Raw genomic sequence first — 21,342 nt, forward strand, 5'->3', positions numbered from 1 at the left:
TTGAAGGTTTTTGGCAAGCCTGAGTCAAGTAAGTCTACTGATAACATTTTTCCAACAGCACTTGCTCATTTCATCTATATGCCACATTTTGGTAATTCTTGCAATATTTCAAACCTTTTCCTCATTATTATATTTGTATGGTGCTATGTGATCAGTGATTATGACTCGCTGAAAGCTCAGATGATGGTTAGCATTTTTTAGCAATAAAGTATTTTTAGGTATGAATTGCTAAATATGAAATTAAGGTATGAATTGCTTTTTTAGACATAATGCTACTGCATACTTAACAGACTACAGTATAGTGTAAACATAACTTTTATATGCACTGGGAAACGAAAAAATTCATCTGACTAGCTTTACTGTGATATTTGTTTTACTGCAGTGGTCTGAAACTGAACCTGCAATATCTCCCTGTGGTATGCCTGTATTGTTTCTCTGATCTATGTGTCTATCCCTCTACCAATACCACACTGTCTTAAGAGTTACATTGCAAGTTTAAAAATTGGGAAATTAAAATTTAAAATTGTGACTCCTTTAATTTTGTTCTTTTTTAAAACACTGCTTTACCTCCATTGAAAAGCATTGCAAGTGTTACAGAAAACCTTAATTTCTAACCTTTTACATTGATGTTCAGATACCTCTTCACATTCTCAGTGATCTCCTGTACCACATCAATGTCAGAAGGCACATAAATCAATTCCTACTCTTCAGGATTTTTGATGAAAGAAGGCAAACTATTGACGGGCTGAGAAGTATAATTGTAAGGTCCAACAACCTTTATAGCAATATGTGTACAGAATAGCAAAATCATCACCGGAAACACCAGTGCTGTTAAGACTTCCAATGTTAAAGTAAAGAACTGCCTCCTCTAGAAGAGAAACAAAAAGATGGTGTTAATTAATTTAAGGACATACATTCAATGCAAATGGGTAGTTCTATGATGTTAAACTTCTGCATTTTTACTCTGGAACAGCTAAGTGCTTCCCAGACTGTCTTGTTCCAGCTTTTCACCCACCCCTCCCAACTTTCTTATAGGTCATACTATTCTACTGATTAACTCAGTTTTATACATTTGGAAGAGCTACCTACAGGTCTGGAATTGACTTTTTCAAAAGTATGTACACACACACACACACACACACACACACACACACACACACACACACATAACCCTGAACTGCAACAAATGGCCATTTATGAACATTTTACATGTATGCCTTTACCCACCTTTAAGGTAAAATTTTTCCAGAGGAGCACTGCAAATTGGTTGAATGTCAACAAATCCATTCTCTAGGGGTAGAGGAAAGGTTTTATAATATTACGTTACCCAATAATGTGAACATCAAATAACAGAATTACTTCTTTCTCCTAATTTTCTTCTTAATCAGCCTCAAATATCGATAGCAAGAATGATTACATATTTTAAATAAAGAAAATCATATTGTTTCCATTTTTATATTAGTTTACCTAATATCTAATGAGGTTCTAATATGTTTAACATATAAGTAAGATGTGGTTCCATTTCTCCAAATGGTTATATGCCTATGGGTATGAGGGCTGAATCCCAATTCTTTCACAGAATCATGGTGAGAATGGTTTCACAATGATTTAGCCAAGTAAAACACATATGTATATGCAATAAGGAAAATATCCATGAATACACTTACAGTAACTATTTGTAATACAAAAAACCTAAAAACAACCCAAAAGTCAACAATGTAATGGAAACTGCAGTGTATTCATACAACAGAATATTGAAAATCAATGATAGGGATGAACTACAATTACACACAGTGTAAATAAACATCCCAATATAGTATTGACCAATGAAAGTCAAGTCCAAGAAGAATATGTTCATTAAGTTCTCATTTAGCTAAAGTTCAAAAGGTAAAACTTCAGCACATAGTGATTAAGAATACATTTACAGGTGGCACCTTGGTGGCTCAATCAGTTGAGCGTCTAACTCTTGGTTTCGGCTCAGGTCATGATCTCAGGATCTTGGGATTGAGCCCTGAATTGGGCCCCATGCTCAGCGGGGAGTCTGCCTGAGATCCTCTCTCTCCCTCTCCCTCTGCCCCTCCCCTCGTTCATTTGCTCTAATAAATAAATCAATCTTAAAATAAAAGAATATATTCATAGGAAGTACACTGGAACAAGGAAAGGATTACCCTAAATATCAGAATACCTATAGACTGGAGAGAGGCTTGTAAGTGGCTTTAAATCTGGAAATGGGAGGAAGAAAAGATGGCGGAGTAGGGAACCCTATTTCAACTGGTCCCCGGAATTGAGCTAGATATCTACCAGACCTCTCTGAGCACCCACGAAATCAGCCTGAGATGTAAGAAGATCTGGATCTCTACAAACAGAACATCACGGGTGGTTGGTTTCGAGGTAAGAAACAGGGAGCCATGATTCTGTGGGCAGATATTGAGGATAAATGGCCTCAATGAGGCCTCAATATCCTCAATGAGGATAAATTGAGGAGGGAGCCTGGCCCTGGGGATCCTACACTGTCGGTGAACAACAGCCTCGCTCCCTGGGGATGGGGCACAGACTCGCAGACCAGTAGCGGCCGGGAAAGGACTTTAGGGCAGCCCCCGGGGCGGAAACATGGAGCAGTGGGGTCACGCGTGGGAACTGGGAGCGGCTGGCGGTTTTAGAAGCACAAAGGGCAGAGACATGCTCCAACCTGGAGGCAGGACTGGGAGCGACGCATAGGGGCGCACAACCCAGGACTCTGCAGTTTATAGCAGCACGGACAGAAACCAAGACAGTGTGGCCTGGAGAGCTCACTGAAGAACAGACTGCGATCTCTCTGCTCTGAGGCAGAGGTTGGAAATGGTCTCTTCTGCTCTCTCGGAAGAGACGCGGAAAGCCACCAGGGAAAGCCTCCAGAGAACAAAAGCCCCTAAAACTGATTCCCACTGAGCCCATCCTCCGCCACAGGGGGGGGCATGGCAACTCCACCCAAACAGGGTTGCCTGAGTAACAGCACGGCAGGCCACCCCCCAGAAGACAGGCTGGGAAAACAAGAGCCCAGCAACCCTAAGGTCCCTAGAAAACAGGTGCATCTTGCTTGGGTCTGGTCAATAATTTGGACTCTATACATTCCCTCAACCACCCATCAATGGAATGACTAGGAGAAGTAGCCCCCAAAATAGAAAAGACTCAGAGATTATGACTTATGCCACAGATTTACAAATGGATGCAGATATAACCAAGATGTCGGAGATGGAATTCAGGCTAGCAATTGTGAAGACAATGGCTAGAATGGAGAAATCAATTACTGGCAACACAGAGTCTCTAAGGGCAGAAATGAAAGCTGAATTGGCAGAACTTAAAAATGCTATCAGTGAGATCCAATCTAAACTAGATAATCTAACAGCTAGGGTAAGTGAGGCAGAAGAACGAATAAGTGACCTGGAAAACAATTTAATAGATAAAAAGGGAAAAGAGGAGGCCAGGGAAAAACAACTCAGAATCCATAAAAATAGAATCAGAGAAATAAGTGACACCATGAAGCATTCCAATGTCAGAATAATTGGAATCCCAGAGGGAGTGGAGTGAGAGAGAGGACTAGAAGATGTATTTGATCAAATCGTAGCTGAGAACTTCCCTAATCTGGGGAATGAAACAAACATTCATGTCCTAGAGGCAGAGAGGACCCAAGATCAAGGAAAACAGGCCAACACCCCAGCATGTAATAGTAAAACTCACAAATCTTAGAACCAAGGAAATCTTAAGGGCAGTTAGGGGGAAGAGATTCTTTATGTACAGAGGGGAGGAACATCAGAATAATGTCAGACCTATCCACAGAGAGCTGGCAAGCCAGAAAGGCCTGGCAAGACATATTCAGGGTACTAAACGAGAAGACCATGCAGCCAAGAATACTTTATCCAGTGAAGCTGTCATTTAGAATGGATGGAGAGATGCAGAGCTTCCAAGACCGGCAGAAACTGAAAGAAAACGTGACCATGAAGCTGGCCCTGCAAGAAATATTAAGGGGGGTTCTATAAAAGGAGAAAGACCCCAAGAGTGATATACAACAGAAATTTACAGGAACAATCTATAAAAACAACGTCTTCACAGGCAACATGATGACAATTCATATCTTTCAATAATCACTCTCAACGTGAACAGCCTAAATGCTCCCATAAAACAGCACAGGGTGGCAGATTGGATAAAAAGACAGGACCCAACCATATGCTGTCTACAAGAGACTCATTTTGAACCTAAAGATACATCCAGACTGAAAGTGAAGGGATGGAGATCCATCTTCCATGCCAGCAGACCTCAAAAGAAAGCTGGGGTAGCAATTCTTATATCAGACAAATTAGATTTTAAACTAAAGTCTGTAGTTAGAGATGCAGAAGAACACTATATCATTCTTAAAGGGTCTATCCAACAAGAAGATGTAACAATTGTAAATATCTATGCCCCCAACATGGGAGCAGCCATCTACATAAGCCAACTGTTAACCAAAATAAAGAGTCATATTGATAACAATATGTTAATTGTAGGAGACCTCAATACTCCACTCTCAGCAATGGACAGATCATTTAAGCAGAAAATCAACAAGGAAACAAGAGCTTTGAATGATACACTGCACCAGATGGACCTCATAGATATTTACAGAACATTCCACCGTAAAACAACAGAATACTCATTCTTCTTGAGCGCTCATGGAACTTTCTCCAGAATAGACCACATACTGGGTCACAAATCAGGTCTCAACTGATACCAAAAGACTGAGATTATTCCCTGCATATTCTCAGACCACAATGCTTTAAAACTGGAACCCAGCACGCTTAGGTGGCTCAGTTGGTTAAGCGACTGCCTTTGGCTCGGGCCATGATCCTGGAGTCCTGCGATTGAGTCCCGCATCGGGCTCCCTGCTCAGCAGGGAGTCTGCTTCTCCCTCTGACCCTCCCCCCCTCATGTGCTCTCTCTCTCTCAAATAAATAAATAAATAAATCTTTAAAAAAAAACTGGAATTCAATCGTAAGAAAAAATTTGGCAGAAATTCAAACACTTGGAAGCTAAAGACCACTCTGCTCAAGAATGTTTGGGTCAACCAGGAAATAAAAGAAGAACTTAAACAATCCATGGAAATCAATGAGAAAGAAAACACATCCGTCCAAAACCTATGGGATACTGCAAAGGTGGTCCTAAGGGGGCAATACATAGCGAGCCAAGCCTCACTCAAAAAAATAGAAAAAAATGAATTCACCAACTAACTCTACACCTTAAAGAACTAGAGCAAAAGCAACAAACGATGCCAAAGCCATGCATTAGAAGAGAAATAATTAAGATTAGAGCAAAGATCAATGAATTAGAAACCAGAAACACAGCAGATCAGATCAACGAAACTAGAAGTTGGTTCTTTGAGAGGATTAATAAGATCGATAAACCACTGGCCAGACTTATCCAAAAGAAAAGAGAAAAGGACCCAAATTAATAAAACTATGAATGAAAGGGGAGAGATCACGGCTAACACCGAGGAAATAGAAACAATTATTAGAAATTATTATCAACAACTATATGCCAATAAACTGAGCAATATGGATGAAATGGAGGCCTTCCTGGAAACCTATTAGCTGCCAAGACTGAAACAGGAAAAAATTGACAACCTGAATAGGCCAATAACCAGTAATGAGATTGAAGCAGTGATCAAAACCCCCCTCAAAAAACAAGAGTCCAGGGCCTGATGGATTCCCTGGGGAATTCTACCAACCATTCAAACAAGAAATAATACTTATTCCACTGAAGCTGTTTCAAAAAATAGAAACAGAAGGAAAACTTCCAAACTCATTCTATGAGGCCAGCATTACCTTAATCCCCAAACCAGGCAAAGACCCCATCAAAAAGGAGAATTCCAGACCGATATCCATGATGAATATGGATTCCAAAATCCTCATCAAAATCCTAGGTAATAGGATCCAACAATACATTAAAAGGATCATGACCAAGTGGGATTTATTCCCGGGATGCAAGGGGTGGTTCAACATTCGCAAATCAATCAATGTGATAGAACACATTAATAAGAGGAGGGAGAAGAACCACATAGTCCTCTCAATTGATGCAGAAAAAGCATTTGACAAAATACAGTATCTTTCCTGATTAAAACTCTTCAGAGTATAGGGATAGAGGGAACATTCCTCAAGTTCATAAAATCCATCTACGAAAAACCCACAGTGAATATCATCCTCAATGGGGAAAAGCTGAGAGCCTTTCCCTTAAGATCAGGAACATGTCAAGGATGCCCACTCTCGCCACTATTGTTCAACATAGTACTAGGAGTCCTAGCAATAGCAATCAGACAACAAAAAGAAATAAAAGGTATTCAAATTGGCAAAGAAGAAGTCAAACTCTCTCTTTTTGCAGATGACATGATACTTTATGGGGAAAACCCAAAAGACTCCACCCCCAAATTACTAGAACTCATACAGCAATTCAGTAATGTGGCAGGATACAAAATCAATGCACAGAAATCAGTTGCTTTCTTATACACTAACAACGCAACCATAGAAAGAGAAATTAGAGAAACGATTCCATTTACAATAGCACCAAAAACCATAAGATACCTCGGAATAAACCTAACCAAAGAGGTGAAGGATCTGTACTCTAGGAACTACAGAACACTCATGAACGAAATTGAAGAAGACACAAAAAGATGGAAAAATATTCCATGCTCATGGATCGGAAGAATAAACATTGTTAAAATGTCTGTGCTGCCCAGAGCAATCTATACCTTCAATGTCATCCCGATCAAAATTCCAATGACATTTTTCAAAGTGCTGGAACAAACTCTGGACTGGCTAACTGGTGAAGGGCTTTGCCTGACAAAGCCAGTCTGTAAAGACTGGAAGATGTACCTACTTCTTGAAGTGCCAGACACAGACACAAGGCCACAAGGATTATGAATAATCAAGGAAACATGACACCACCAAAGGAAAAAAAAAATCTCCAATGACTAACCCTAAAAAAAGGAGGTGTACGAAGTGTCTGACAAAGAATTCAAAATTACGCTGTTAAAGAAATTCAGTGAACCACAAGAAACACACATATACAACTAAATAAAATTAGGAAAATAATACATGAACAAAATGAGAAGTTACATAAAAAAGTAAAAACCCACTACCCCACATCCCACCTCCAAAATCCCAGAGTTGAAGAATATAATGACTGAACTCAAGAATTCAATAGTAAACTTCAACAGCAGACTGAATCAAAAAGAAGGAAGAGTTAGTGTAGAAGAAGTCAGGTCACCGGACTGTCAGAACAGAGAAGGCCCAAGATGACAGTGTAGGAAGATTCTGAATTCACCTCCTTCCACAGACATACCAATCTATAGCTATATATGGATAATTTCTCTCCGAAAAAACCCTGGAAACTAGATGAACTGCTTTTCACAACAGGATGAAAGGACCACATTGAAAGGGGTAAAAGAGGCAGAGATAAGGACTCACAAAAAAAAACCTCCACTCTGGCATGGCAATATACACTGGGGAAGGATCTCACCAGACAGGCTCTTCTCTCAGAGGAACAAGGGCTTTGTACCCCATGTTGGGCACCCTGGCCTCTGGGATCTGCACTGAAGAGATGAGCTCTCAGGATGTCTGGCTTGGAAAACCAAGGGACTGACATCCAGGGGTCCCAAAGTGCTGTAAGAAACAGATTCCCTCTGGAGGACTTGTATATGGTCTCACTGGCCCTGAGACCCAGTGAAAGAATAGCAGTATGAAAAATACCTCGACTACATATGGAGATTCATTTGTATATCAAGGGGCATCAGCTGGAGGGGCAGGGGAGAGTTGAGATGCACCCCAGAGATAGAGGCATTGGCAGATGCCATTGCTGCACTCTCCACATAGCCTGCTAACACAGGCAGGTGAGCTTGGACACAGCACTCCCAACCACCCTGCTGGGACAGGTGCGCATGAGCAGTCACGGCACTTGCCGAGGCCAGATAGTACAAGCAAGTGCAGCACTCCTCCATTCCATGGGTGGTGCAGGCAAGCACAAACGGTCACACAGTTCTCTTGCTCCCTAGCTAAAGTCTGCAAGCAGGGCAGCTGCAACATTCCCTTGCCCTCTGGCTGGGGCTGGTGAGTGTGAACAGTTATGGTATTGTTCCACTCCCAACTTAAAGCCAGCAGGCATACAAAGACAAGGCACTCTTCTGTTGCACTACTGAAGCCCATGGGCTCATGTAGCCAACACATTTTCCTGCTGCCTTTCTGAAGCCAACAAACATGTCCTACCCCAGATGATCTCCAGCTGCCATGCTAAAGTCAGCTGGAGCATGAAATCCACACAGGAGACATCCCTCAGTTGACAAGCCCTGGTGGCCAAGAGGGCTGGTGTTCCATGCGACTGTAACAAGAGGAAAGACAGTTCCTGGCAGACCACCAATGCCAGGGCACTGCACAGACAGCAGACTGAAACACAACTTCAGTTTTCCTGTGAAACAGGCCTATTTACTTAGACTGGAGTTTCAACCTGAGGGACAGACTTCAGGTTTCATACACTTAGAGGCTAAGTAGGTGGTCCCAGGGAATGTAAGCAGGGAGACCACCATTCTTGTGCACTCACTTGTCCTTGCCAGAGCTCAATGAGATCTCCCAGAAAGAAGCTTATACACTCATTTGGAACCTCAATTTTTACAACAGTGGCTCAGGGGATCCTCCAGATCTCCTGGTCTGAAGGCCAGCAGGGATTATTATTGTGGCCCCACAGAATTGTACATTTTTGTATACTTTAAAAGTTGTTACCTGGCGTGGCTTCCAATTAGCCTGAAAGTAGGTGCTAAATGAGATTTCTTCTCTTGGATCATAGACAGGTCCTGGCACACCCTCATCAAGGGCATATAAAGAATAAATCAGGTGGTTTAGACAATCACAAACATTTAAGAGATCTAGGTCAAAGTTGAAGGATGAGGATCATTACCTAAACAAGGCCACTCCTTCAGTAGCTGTTTTGCCTAATACATAGATACAAACACAGAGAGCCAAGGAAAACGAGGAAACAGAGATATATGTTCCAAACAGAACAATACAAGACAAAATGTCAGAAAAAAACCTTAATGATAGGTACATAAGTAATCTACCTGATAAATAATTCAAATACTCACAAATATGCTCACCAAACTCAGGAGAAGAATGGATGAATGCAGCGAGAACTTGGCAACAAAGAGAAAGAAAACATAAGTATCAAATAGAAGTCAAAGAGCTTAGGCATATAATAATGAAAAATACACTAGAAGGGTTTAACAATAGACTAAATAAAGTAGAAGAATGGATCAGCAAGCTGGAAGATAAAGCAATGGAACTCACCCAGACAGAAAAGCGAAAGTAAAAAAGAATTTAAATAATGAAGGTAACTTAAGGAACTAGGACAACATCAAGCTGAATAACATTCACATTATTGGAGTCCAAGGAGAAGAGAGAGAGAAAAGGGAAGAAAACTTACTTGAAGAAATAACTGCTGAATATTTCTCTAACCTAGGGAAGGAAACAGACATCCAGGTGCAGAAAGCCTGGAGAGTTCCAAAGAAGATAAACACAAAGAAAGCCACACCAAGAAACATGATAATTAAAATGCCAAAAGTTAAATAGAGAATCTTAAAAGCAGCAAGAGAAAAACAAATTGTTACATAGAAAGGAATCCCATAGAAGTAACAACAAATTTCTACACAGAAACTTTGCAAGCCAGATGGGACTGGCATGACATATTCAAAGTGCTTAAGAGAAGAAAACACGCAACCAAGAATACTCTATCTAACAAGGCTGTCATTCGTATTTGAGGGAGAGATGAAAAGTTTTCAAAACAAACAAATGATAAAGAGGTTCATCACTACTAAACCAGCTTTTCAAGAAATATTAAAGGGACTTCAAAACTGAAAAGAAATGGCAATAATTAATTAGAAAACATACAAAAGTAAAAATTTCACTGGAAAAGGTAATTATAAAGTTAGTGGACGCATCACTTATAAAGCTATTAAGAAGTTTAAAAGGCAAATGTAGTAAAATTAATGAAAACTACAAGAGTTAGGGATACATATATAAAAAGATGTAAAGAGTAACAAAAACATAAAATGAGAAAAGAGTAAAAAATGTAGAGTTTTGGAATGTGTTCAAATTTAAGTTGCTACCAAATTAAAATAGATTGTTATACAGAGGATGACATATGTGATCCATTAACCACAAAACCTTAGAGTAAGAAAATGAAAAAGGAATCTAAACACTAAAGAAAGTCATTGAACTATAAGAGATAAAGAAAAGAAGAAAGGAACAGAGAGAAACCCAGAAAACAATTAACAAAATGGCAACAAGTACATACCTATCAAGAATTACTTTAAAATACATGGACAAAATTCTTCAATCAAAAGTCACAGAATGGCTGACTGGATTAAAAACAATGAGACACACCTATATAACGGTTAATGAGGTGAAGTTTAGCTCTACCAGATGTTAAAACATATTATAAAGTCTCTATACTTAAAAATGGGTGGTAGGGGCACCTGGGTAGCTCAGTTGGTTAAGCATCTGATGCTGGATCTCAGCTCAGGTCTTGATCTCAAGGTCGTGAGGTGAAGCCCTGCGCTGGGCTCCATACTGTGTGTGGAGCCTACTTAAAAAAAAAAAAAGTGGTACTCGTACATTAATTGAAAGCCAGGCAAATGGAACAAAATAGAAAGTCCGGAAATAAACCAAAGTACATACAGAAATTCAGGATATGCGTAGGTAACATTGAATTCACTGGGCAAAAGGTGTATTTTTAAAAAAATGTTGCTGGAACAAATGAGTAGTCATTTGGAAAAAGATAAAATGTGGGAGTGGGAAAAGTCTCCATGAATCAAAATCCACTAGCAATACAAGTTTCATAAAATAACATATATAAAAAAAGTAAGTGTTGTGTGGTAAATATTAACATGAACAAAGTCAAAAGACCAATGACAAACTGAGAAAACTAGCAACTTATATTGTTGGCAAACGGCTAATCTCTCTAAAATATAGAGTTCTTCAAATGGAAGGGGGAAATAAGCACCACAAAAATAGAAACAAAAAATAGTGTGGTATTGGTGAAGAGACAGAAACATAGATCAACGACACAGAATAGGGTCCAGAAATACAGTCCCAATTACAGTCCTATTACAGGACTGTAATTATAATTAATACACAATTACAGTCACAGTCCTATTTTCCACAAATTACCAAGGGAATTCGACGGGTAAAGAAAAGACTTTTCAAAAAACGATGCTGGGACAACTGGATATGTGTATGGAAAAAAAACGAGCACTGACCTTACCTCATACCATACATAAAAAGGAACCCAAAATATATCACAGATCTAAATTAAAAGTCTAAAAATATAAAGCTTTCAAAAGAAAACAGGAGAAAACCCTCATCACCTGGTATGTGAAGATTTCTTATTTAGGACACAAAAAAATTAATAAACTGGGAATAAGTAATATAAAAAAACTTTTACTCTTCAAAAGACACTGCTAAGAAAACCAAAAGGCAAGCCAGAAAAAGAAAATATTCACAATACATGTTATCTGATAAAGATCTTCTATCTAGAATACATAAAGAAGCCATATAAAATTAGAGAGACATAAAACAGATCAGTACTCTAGGTATGGATGTGACATAGGGGTATAAGGGGAAAGAGCCAGGCACAAAACGTACATCCCACATGACTGCATTCATGTGAAATACCCAGAACAGGCAAAATCCTATCAAGGGTTAGGGTGTGCAGGATGAGTGGTGGGTGAAAACAAAGGGGCAGGAGGATATTCTCTGTTGTGATACAAATGGTCTGTGTCTTCACAGAGGTATATATTTTTCAGAATGGATCAAACTGTCACTCAAAACCTGGGCATTCCATTTTATGTAAATTATACTTCAAGTGAAAAATTTTAAAAATCATTATAGCTCCTATATACTGAACACAGAGGCTAAAAAACAATCTTTAGCTTTAAGAATGTGACAAGATATCTTCGACAGCCCTGTAGTGGGGATAGTGTCATTTTCCTTTGTGTCTCAAACAACATGGAGCCTACTGCATTGCGCATTATTTATTTAAAGACCACAATCCTGAAAACCTCAATTCATACAAGACTAACCTCATTCAAAATGGCATGGCAGGTGTTTTGTTTATATGGCAATGGCGTAACATCAACTTACAATTCAGACAGCCTTCTATCTGTGCAATTATACCATTCTTGAACTTTTCATTAGAAGGTAGGGCTTCACATCAGGGTAAATATTATCCCTCACTGGTTGATAAAAGACACTCAATAGGTGTCTGCTACATTAACAATAAAGGAGTTTATGCCGATCAAAGTCTTAAAAGAGAAAAACAAAACAAAACCAGAAACAAAGTTCCTAAAGCAAAACCAGAGCAAAACAAAGATTCATACAGAAAGATGATCATTCACCAGAACATTGGAAATAGGAAGATAAAATGTAAACAGAATGATGCTATAAATAATGGCAATCCCTTCAGTGAAATCCTATTCATCTGTTTCAAAGAGGAAGATAAAAATGTACTTTCATGGGAGGATAATATATCATGAGGGTGGAAAAGATGCAAAACATTCTATGTGATATACTTTTTTGTAAAAATATACATATATAAGTTAGTTTATGAAGAAGAGAAGAAAAATGGTAGAATGTACTCTAGTGTGTTGACAGTATTTGTCTCTCAAGAGTGAAATACAGGAGATTTACACATTCTACAGTTTGTTATGCCTGTAAGACTTGAATTCTATACAAGGCAATCGTACCGTTTTTCTAATTGCTTCTTCAGATGTTAGGGGTTATAAATCTGTGAAGAACTACCTGTTGTACTGACTGACCCAAAAACTTTTTTCTCTTGCTCTTATAGTGGGTAATATTTTGAAATATTAACTAAAAGTTTGCACCTCAATACAATCTTAGTGTCCCATCCCCCATTCAATCTTTTTTTTTTTTTTGGTCTCAAAGAAGAGAGAGGAACACCTAAGCCTAAAAGGACAAAGTCTAGTTCTTTCCATTCGTCCTTTCTAGGATAACACAAATGATTTGAAATTATGCACAAAGAGGAAAAGCAAACCTTCTTAATATCCTGTCACCCCACCTTCTTCACTATCTCTGAAACAGATCTGGGAGAATCTTCGGGCAGAAGAGGTCTGACTCCACAAGAGCCAGGCCAGGAACCAGTTCATCTACAATAATCTGGCCTTAGATACTAAATGCACTGCCACTCCTGTCCTTCCCAAACTTGGATGCAACACTGAGGTGGGAGGGAAAGGAGGAGGAAGTTGAAGGGACATGAACCTGGTGTGTCTAAAAAACTTTAGGGCAACCCATTGATGTGTGGGCTCTCAAAAAACAATTAAATGGAGTTACTGAAAATTAAGCCATTACATTGCTTACAGTCCTAAATTCTTAGAATGAGACTTATACTCACTACAATTTATTTCCTCTTCTGAAAAGCACTGAGCTGTTCTGAATGAAACACAGCAGCTTTCTTCTCCTTAAACAGAGGTTATCTTTCCTTTTAAATCTTCTGCCTACTTTACATAAAATGAGGGGACCAAGATGGCTTGAATGTTCCTCTGGGCTGGACTAATACTATACATATGGCTCTCCCTGGTTCTAGGTCCTGACCACCCTTTTCTCTGGGCATCTGCTTTAGAAAACCTTTAATTAAATATCCCTTCTCTGTTTAAAACATATATAACTCTTTTTACAAGCCTCTTTTCCGTTTTACAACCCCAAACTCTCTTTCTGAAGGGCTTGGGAGCCATCCTTTGAAATGTAATCCTCAAGGAAGATAGCACCCCTATTCCCAGTCTCTGTGGGAGGGTAGGAGCTAGCTTCTAACAGGCACCAACAGCAAACACACATGGCCTAATCACAGAGAACCACAGAGCAAACTTCAGGAAGTTACTCAATGTGTTCTCCTGGTCAACCTCCCCTCTACAGTCCTCCAGCACATTCCCACTGTCTCACTCAGCCCTCAAACACCCTCCCATCCCTTGTCTGAGCAGAACTGAGCTCAGACTGAGTTCTGGCCTGTGTTCCCAGTTCCTAGAGCCGTGCATAAAGTCTTCCTTGCCTGTTTAACGTAGTTCAGTGCAATTTCCGCTTTGGCAGAGGAGAACAAAGACACTTGAGCTTCCTGCAACACTTAACTTCCATACCCCTTCCTCTATTTCTTGAACGTTTACTACCTCCTGTCAGTTGAAATATTCTAATGGGTACAAATAGTATCCAGCTTCTTTTACAGGAGGATACTGAGGCTTAGTGAAATCAAGCAATTTACATTAGGTCATTGCGATAATCTGAATGTCTGTGTCCTCCTCTTCTCCCCAGATTCGTATGTTGAAATCCTAACCCCAGTGTGATGGTATCACCATGAGGGACACGCAGCATGTGACGAGCTCATGAGGATGGAGCCCTGATGAATGGGATTAGTGCCCTTATGACACAGCCCCCAGAGAGCTCCCTTGCTCCCTCCACCATGTGAAGGACACGTTGAGAAGATGCCTGTCTGTGAATCAGAAATCAGGCTCTCACCACACACTGAATCTGCATGGAGCTTTGACGGAAGACTTCCCAGCCTCCAGAACTGTGAGAAATACATTGGTTGTTTTAAGTCACCCAGCCTACAGTATTCTGTTAGGGCAGCCCCAGCTGACTGGGACAGTCACACAGCAAATAAATTCTGGACTCCGCAGGCCTAGACCCACAACACGTGCCTCCAGAGCCCTGGCTTTCAAATACTTGGTACAGCCCAAATAAAATTTTGTTGAATTTGTTCTCGTTAGCTTCTGTGTGTGTTTCGGGGTCCAGAGAAGTGTCTTTTACTTCCTGTGTTTGTTTTGGTGTTTTTGAGGGGGAGGGCACTTTCTCCTCCCTGGGAAGCCCTGGATGCATTCCCCAGAGCAGGGGGACCCGGAGAGAAAAAGGATGGGAGTGAGGTCCAGCGAGGGACACGCAAAACAGGAGGGAGGGTCAACACTGGGTGTGGCGGCCCCTGACAGTCGACAGTGAGGTACAGGTAATATTATATGTGTATCACTTCCAAGGGGGTTTGGGTATCGTTTTGGGGGGAGCTGAGATGGCTGTGGTGGGTTCCAGTGTATTTGGGGGCTTGGGGGTCTTGTGTGGGGTTCGCACTTTCGGGCTCTGCGCTCAGAGTGCGGCCGGCGGGTCGGCCTCCCGGGGGCACTCCAGGGAGCACCCTCCGCCGCCCCGGGGGAATCTGGGGAGAAGACACCAGGGCGGGGACGTCCCACACTCACCGCTCAGGCCTCGTAACCGCCACGGCCACACCTCCACCTCCACCTGTGAGGGACAAGCGTCACCCGCGGCGCGGTGCCTCCTGCCAACGCCTTCCCCAACCGCCCAGCCACCGCGGGCCCCTTCCTCGCGCATGCGCACACGCGCCCAGGCCCCACCCGCCCCTCGCTCCCCGCAGCCCTCGCGCGCTCAGGCTTCACCACCTTCCCAGCACGCATCTCACTATCCCCCCCGCGTCACTATCCGCGGTCCCCCCCCCAACCCCGGGCGCACTGGACCCTCCCGGGACACCCCAGAGCGTGAGGCCTCACTAAACTCTTCCCTCGCGTACTGCCCTGGGGCCCCACCACCCTGAGGGCCCTACCTCGGGCCCGTTCGCTTGCTCCCAGGCTCTTTGCCTCTGCACCCCACTGGACGACCCGACCATCCTCCATCTGTCGCTGGCTCCCCTCTCCCTCATGTGTCATGGTCACCCTCAGCGGGCCAGTAGCTGGTGGCAGGAAGTGGGAGGAGATTCAGTGGTCGCCGCCCTCCACGGTCTGTGGGGGTCAACAGATAACTTGCAGAGGCGCAGGCACAGGGGCCCGCAACCCTGCTCCGGGGGCCACTCAAAGCCCCAGACGCGCGGCGACCCGGCCTAGGGCGCGCCGTCCACGCGCCTCGCCCCGGTGGCATGCGCCGCCTCTGCCCGTGGGCGCTCAGCGCGTGGAGACCCCCACTGCGTCCTCTGCACGCGCTGCCCTGACCCGCCAGCCACTCAGTGGGCCTCACCCCCGGACCTCTCTCATGCTGCTGCAATTCACTGATGGTCGCTTCTCTTGGCGGACCCCCGCCCCAGCCAATACGCACCTCCAGTGTAGCTTAATGGTTGGAAGCCCAGGTTCTGGATTCTGTCAGAGGGCAAATCTCTTCCCTACTGGACCAGGTATCGGGTTCGGGCCTCTCAGGGCTAAATGGAGCTGGGCTCTTGAACTGTTAGGTTAAGCTTTGTCAGGAAAGCGTGCTGGATGGACCCTGCAGGACCAAGGGCTGCTGGTCCAGGTTCGGGTGTTTTCTCTTGATTTTTCTTACTTACACCTGCATGTAAATTGCTTAGTAGAGGAACTGACATATAATTTTTTGTTTCTTTCTCGAAGATAAGAGGTGGATTGGAAGATAGGGAGGAACAGTGAAAGAGACTACCACATTAAAGTAATTTTAAAAAGAGTCATTAATGATGCCAACTGTGAGACTAGATACAAGTAATAGCTTAATCAAATGAGTTCCCTCTCCTCTTTTAAAGGTGGCGAGCCTTGTTTTACTGAAATCAGTGGTGATGTATGGCATGTGTGGGAGTGGGACCCATAGAAAGTTGTACCCCAAAACAATAAAACACAGAATAGCTTCTGGGTATCATTTTATTACTCACAAAACCCAACTGAGGCTATAAAAACCTTGAACAAACCATCTCAAAATAGAGTAGCTTCATGGACGCTTTCTGTCTTGCAAGTGGACAACAGTCATCCCTACTTGTCTGCTCATCTGCCCATGAATCTTGAGAGTGATTAGATTTCTCATGTGGCTTATGGTGTACTCCATGTGCCCAGACAAGATCTGAGGAAGAGCTCTCTGTCTCCCTCTCCACTTCATTTCTTCTTCTTTCTCTCTTAATCAGAAGTAGGGTGAGAATAGGAAAGAAAACACACTATTTTTAAAGAAGTGTTTTACCTTCTGTTCTTGGAGTCTAAATGTCTTGGTACAAAGATTCTCTTACAAATGAAGAATCTTGGTTTGAGTTTTGGAAATAATCCAACTTACTCCTACCCCTTAAGCTTTGGTATTGATTTTAATTACATCCTTTTTGGTATAAACCTGTGTGTGTGTACTCATGCAAAAGATGATTTGATACAGGCTTACTGCTCCTCTTAACCATAACTCAATACTGAAAAATAATCCTCTTGCTTTTCAAGCTATCCCATTTGACAGCACCACCATTTCTGGATGTTTCTGTTTAAACATTCAGGATGCTCACGAATAGGTCCTTTTCCTACCCTGATTAATGGCGCTCTTTTATATTTCTAGGAAAATGAACGGGAATTTCTCCAAATGTCTTTAGATTTGCACATGCTGTATACATGAGCCACTCATGTAAATCTACAAAGGAGTGACATATGTTCTTCTTTGGGGCACTCTTTATTATGTAAATATATTTATACCAAGATAGGCACACACGTAGTAGTGCCCCTCTGTGTGTCCATGCATAGACAGAGTAGTCTAAGGAAGACATAAAGTTCACTGGTTGGGAGTGAATCTCAGGGTACCTTTTCTTTATAATCACCTTCTGTGTTCTCTGGGTTAGCAAAGGCCAGGAAGATTTGTTCCAGCGTTATCTGACTGATGGAATAGTCTTCTAAATTGAATTGCTCTTTAGCATCTTCCAAAATACCAAACACCTTTAGCAACAACAGCAATAAAAAAGTGCAGTTACCATTTTTATAGTCCTCCCCTCCAGTGCCCAACCCAGATAAGCCTCTCCTGCACTTCCTCCAAGTCCTGTCAAGTTAATATTGGTGGACAAAAGGGGGAGATGAGAAAACGATAGAAAACATAATTGAGAATCTGCAAGGAAGCAGTTCTCTGTCCCCCTTCTCTTGATGGACAGAGATTAATAATGGGATTTAAGGAATAAGTCAATTAAATTCTAGGGACTTTTGGAAAATATCATACTTTAGGTTACCTTTCTGCTCCTTATACAATGTCAGGCTCCCATTACACATGCCTGGATATCAAATACTCCCCCTATCATTAGTGCTTTCTTAATATAAAATGTTAGAAGGTCATGGTTTCTACATTACCTTTCCCCAGGTGTTGTCCTTGCTGGGAATGTAGTAGGTAAGGATCCCTTGATTCTCCTGCTTTAACACACTACCTAAGAAATGAAAGACAGGATAGATGAATAATCTTGCAGATATCATTTTAAATTTCCAAAATATTGCTACATCAACTTAATTATTCACAATAGAGGGGTGAATAGACATTGTTAATACAAAAAGGGACATGGTCAGATAACCTGCTCTCTTTGATATATATGACATGGTTAATTCCTTTTGGATTTATTTCTGATGAAATATTCTTATTATATGAATTTCATAACAGTTATTGAGGGCAGGCTTTCAGGCACAGTAAAATTATCAGCTCACATACCCCATGGAAAAACTCTGAGCCTTCTAAAATTCTGTTACAAGACTTTATTCCTGAACATAGTGTTGAGAATATGAGCTGGCCGGATTTTCACTCCGGTTGTGTGGATATGTATGCATGTGCTGTGTGCTCGGTGGGGAGGAGAGCAGGACAAGGCCCCCTTGCTTTTTCATTATTACATGTCCTGTGAAAGAGGAAATCATACATATAAATCACCAAAGTCAGGCTGTGTGCTCTGGTTTTGTTCACTGGTGAATAAGAACCCACTGGTGGAACGAAAGGGAAGAGGGTTAGTATCCACTTCTAATTGGAACAAACGTGTTTACTCTCATCAGTGCACATTTGTAGGTTGTTGCAAATTGGATTAACTGGGGTCAAAATGTTTTAAAGTAAAAAATACATGTTTATAAGGGTGAGTGGATTTTCTTATGTGAATTTTAATGCGTGTATTGTTTCCATGATGCCATAAAGCTCTTTTTTGTGTGTGAAAAATTTGAAACATGGAGTTTAATGAATTATTCAAAGCAAACACTGGTGAAATCACCCCATTTAGGCCAAGTAATAGTAACGAAGAGACTTCCATGTCCCACTCCTCAGCCTCTATCCCACATAAAAAATGACCAATACCTTCATTGTTATTGTGGACATTTCCTTTTCAAAGTAGTTTTTACCAATGCATATACCTCTAAAAATTGAGGTAGAGTTTTCCTACCTTTGACCTTTATGTGAATAGAATCATCTGGTATGTTTTCTTTCTTCTCCTTTTACTCAATGTTTGTGAGATTCATTCATGCGGTTGCATATAGCTATAATTCGTTTTCTTCTCTAAATAGTAATCTGGCATATGAATATTCTGCAATTTATCAATTAGGCTACTGATAGACATAGAAGTTGTCTGACTATTGTGAATATTACTGACTTAAATATTTTACTTATCTCCTTTTACAGGTGGATGCAAGTATCTAAAATATAGCTTTAGGTAGAATCATTGGGCCATTGCTTTTTTAAAAATTGGTCCAGTTTCACCTGTGAAATATAGTGAGTTGAAGAGTGTCACTCCCACTGTTACTACAAGAAAGCTGGACAAATTGCAAATTAATGCATTTCTTGAACCCATCAGTTTTCTGACAGGGCAAACTCAGGGCAAATAACTAACCCATATGTGGGTAGAGTCAGGCATCTACAGAGAAGATTGGGACCATAGCATTTGCTTGTACAAGGCAGACACTACCAGATGACATAAGCTGCAATAAAAAATGTAATAAGTTGCTAAAGATCAAGTGTGGGATAGCAAGAGAATTATGAAGCCCATTTTCAAAATTTTTAATCTCTCTGATTTAGGTTTTTTAGTGGTGCTTACTTCTTATACACATTAGAGAACTGAATTTTGCTTGTGAGCCAAGCTGAAATTTTTTTTCATTTAATGCAGGAGTTAAGTCTATTTACATATATTGAAAGGAACAATATATTTAATTATAGTCCTCCTATATAATTTTTAAAGTTATATATGCATATATACTGGATAAATGCATATATATCAATACAAATGTAAATATACAAAATATGTCTGTGTTTGTATGTGTTTCACTTTGTGGCTGGTTCTTATTCTTACTGTTATATTTGTGATACAGTAAAGAATATATATATATTTTTTTTTAATCTTTTTTTTAAAGATTTTATTTATTTATTTGAGAGAGAGAGAGGTAGAGAGCATGAGAAGGAAGAGGGTCAGAGGAAGAAGCAGACTCCCTGCTGAGCAGGGAGCCCGATATGGGACTCGATCCCAGGACCCTTGGGATCATGACCTGAGCCGAAGGCAGTCGCTGAACCAACTGAGCCACCCAGGCGCCCAGTAAAGAATATATTTTTGTTCTAATGGTTAACTTCATTCTAACATCTTTTCCTAATACCATAAATTGTCCCTTCTTTTTAAGATACTGGTATAAATATTCAGTGCTCACCAATAGTACTTATGCAGAAACTTCTCCAGTCATTCCTCAGTCAACGGGAAATTTTTGTCTGTGTAGTCTTCAGGGAGAGCCATCAGGAATAATATCCCCTGAATACCTATTTGTTTATAACTCTTTTGAATTTTAATCTTGATCATTTTGACTATATATGAGAACTATGGCTTACATTTTTCTTAGCATAAAATGTTTTGTCACAAAGCCCAAAATCAATCTAATTTTCTTCCCTTATAAATTTTCTTTCTTCCCCTTGTTTTTTTTTTTATCTGGCATCCAAAGGTCATCCCACTTTATTATTAAAATACAATTGTTATATTGGAATATTCCTTGGTATTGATGATACTGGGTCAATTTTTCAGGTTGTCCTTTCAGTAAGCAGGCTTGTCTCATCTTAGGAAATTTTCTTGAATGATAGTTTTTAGTATTTGTTCTAATCTATGGCTTTGCTTTTCTCCTTTTGGACTAATTTCATAGTTGTGTTGGATTGTCCTTGCCTTACCTCTCACTCACTTTTTTTTGAAAGCTTACCTGTGTTTCCATTTGATGGTTTTCTGTTTTTCTCCTTTCCAATCTCCATTTCCCTCCTGCTTTCTATGTGGTTTGTTTGCTCTTGATAGTTAAGTATTTCTGAAATATTTAACTTAAAATACTGTCTCCAATGTGGTCAGCTGTCTGCATATCACCCTGTTGGCTAGCCATTTAATCTCTTTGTCCTTTCAATTGGAATTTAGGATTTTCTTACATACCATTCATCCTTTTCTTAATTCTTTAGGCTCATGTTGAAATATTAGATAATAGTTTCAACTGTTTTGTGGCCTTATAGCTCTGCTGTTCTTTCAGTGTCTGTAGGTATTTTCTTTTATCCTCTTTTACTTATGATATTTTTCTGTGGGATTCAATGA

General features: G+C 40.7%; 2 protein-coding genes across 9 annotated transcripts in view; both read right to left on the reverse strand.

The window, feature by feature from the left end:
• The window catches only part of LOC113932540 (ATP-binding cassette sub-family A member 3-like), a 256,540-nt gene extending 241,124 nt beyond the window's left edge, over positions 1-15,416 (reverse strand). The window contains 3 exon segments of the mRNA XM_035722222.1: positions 616-868; positions 1,228-1,290; positions 15,296-15,416. Coding sequence (XP_035578115.1) covers positions 616-868; positions 1,228-1,287 — 313 coding nt within the window. The 5' untranslated portion in view covers positions 1,288-1,290; positions 15,296-15,416.
• Positions 15,417-16,684: 1,268 nt separating this feature from the next.
• LOC113932549 (ATP-binding cassette sub-family A member 3-like) overlaps positions 16,685-21,342 on the reverse strand; it is a 172,668-nt gene continuing 168,010 nt past the window's right edge. For all 8 annotated transcript variants that reach the window (XM_035722357.1, XM_035722352.1, XM_035722358.1 and 5 more), the window contains 3 exons: positions 18,128-18,201; positions 17,611-17,725; positions 16,685-16,938 (listed from right to left, as the gene is read on the reverse strand). In XM_035722357.1, the coding sequence (XP_035578250.1) occupies positions 16,919-16,938; positions 17,611-17,725; positions 18,128-18,201 (209 nt within the window). In that variant the 3' untranslated portion in view covers positions 16,685-16,918. The remainder of the gene's footprint in view (positions 16,939-17,610; positions 17,726-18,127; positions 18,202-21,342) is intronic.

This window comes from Zalophus californianus, chromosome 10 (genome assembly GCF_009762305.2).
Source record: "Zalophus californianus isolate mZalCal1 chromosome 10, mZalCal1.pri.v2, whole genome shotgun sequence".
Lineage (NCBI taxonomy): Eukaryota > Metazoa > Chordata > Mammalia > Carnivora > Otariidae > Zalophus > Zalophus californianus.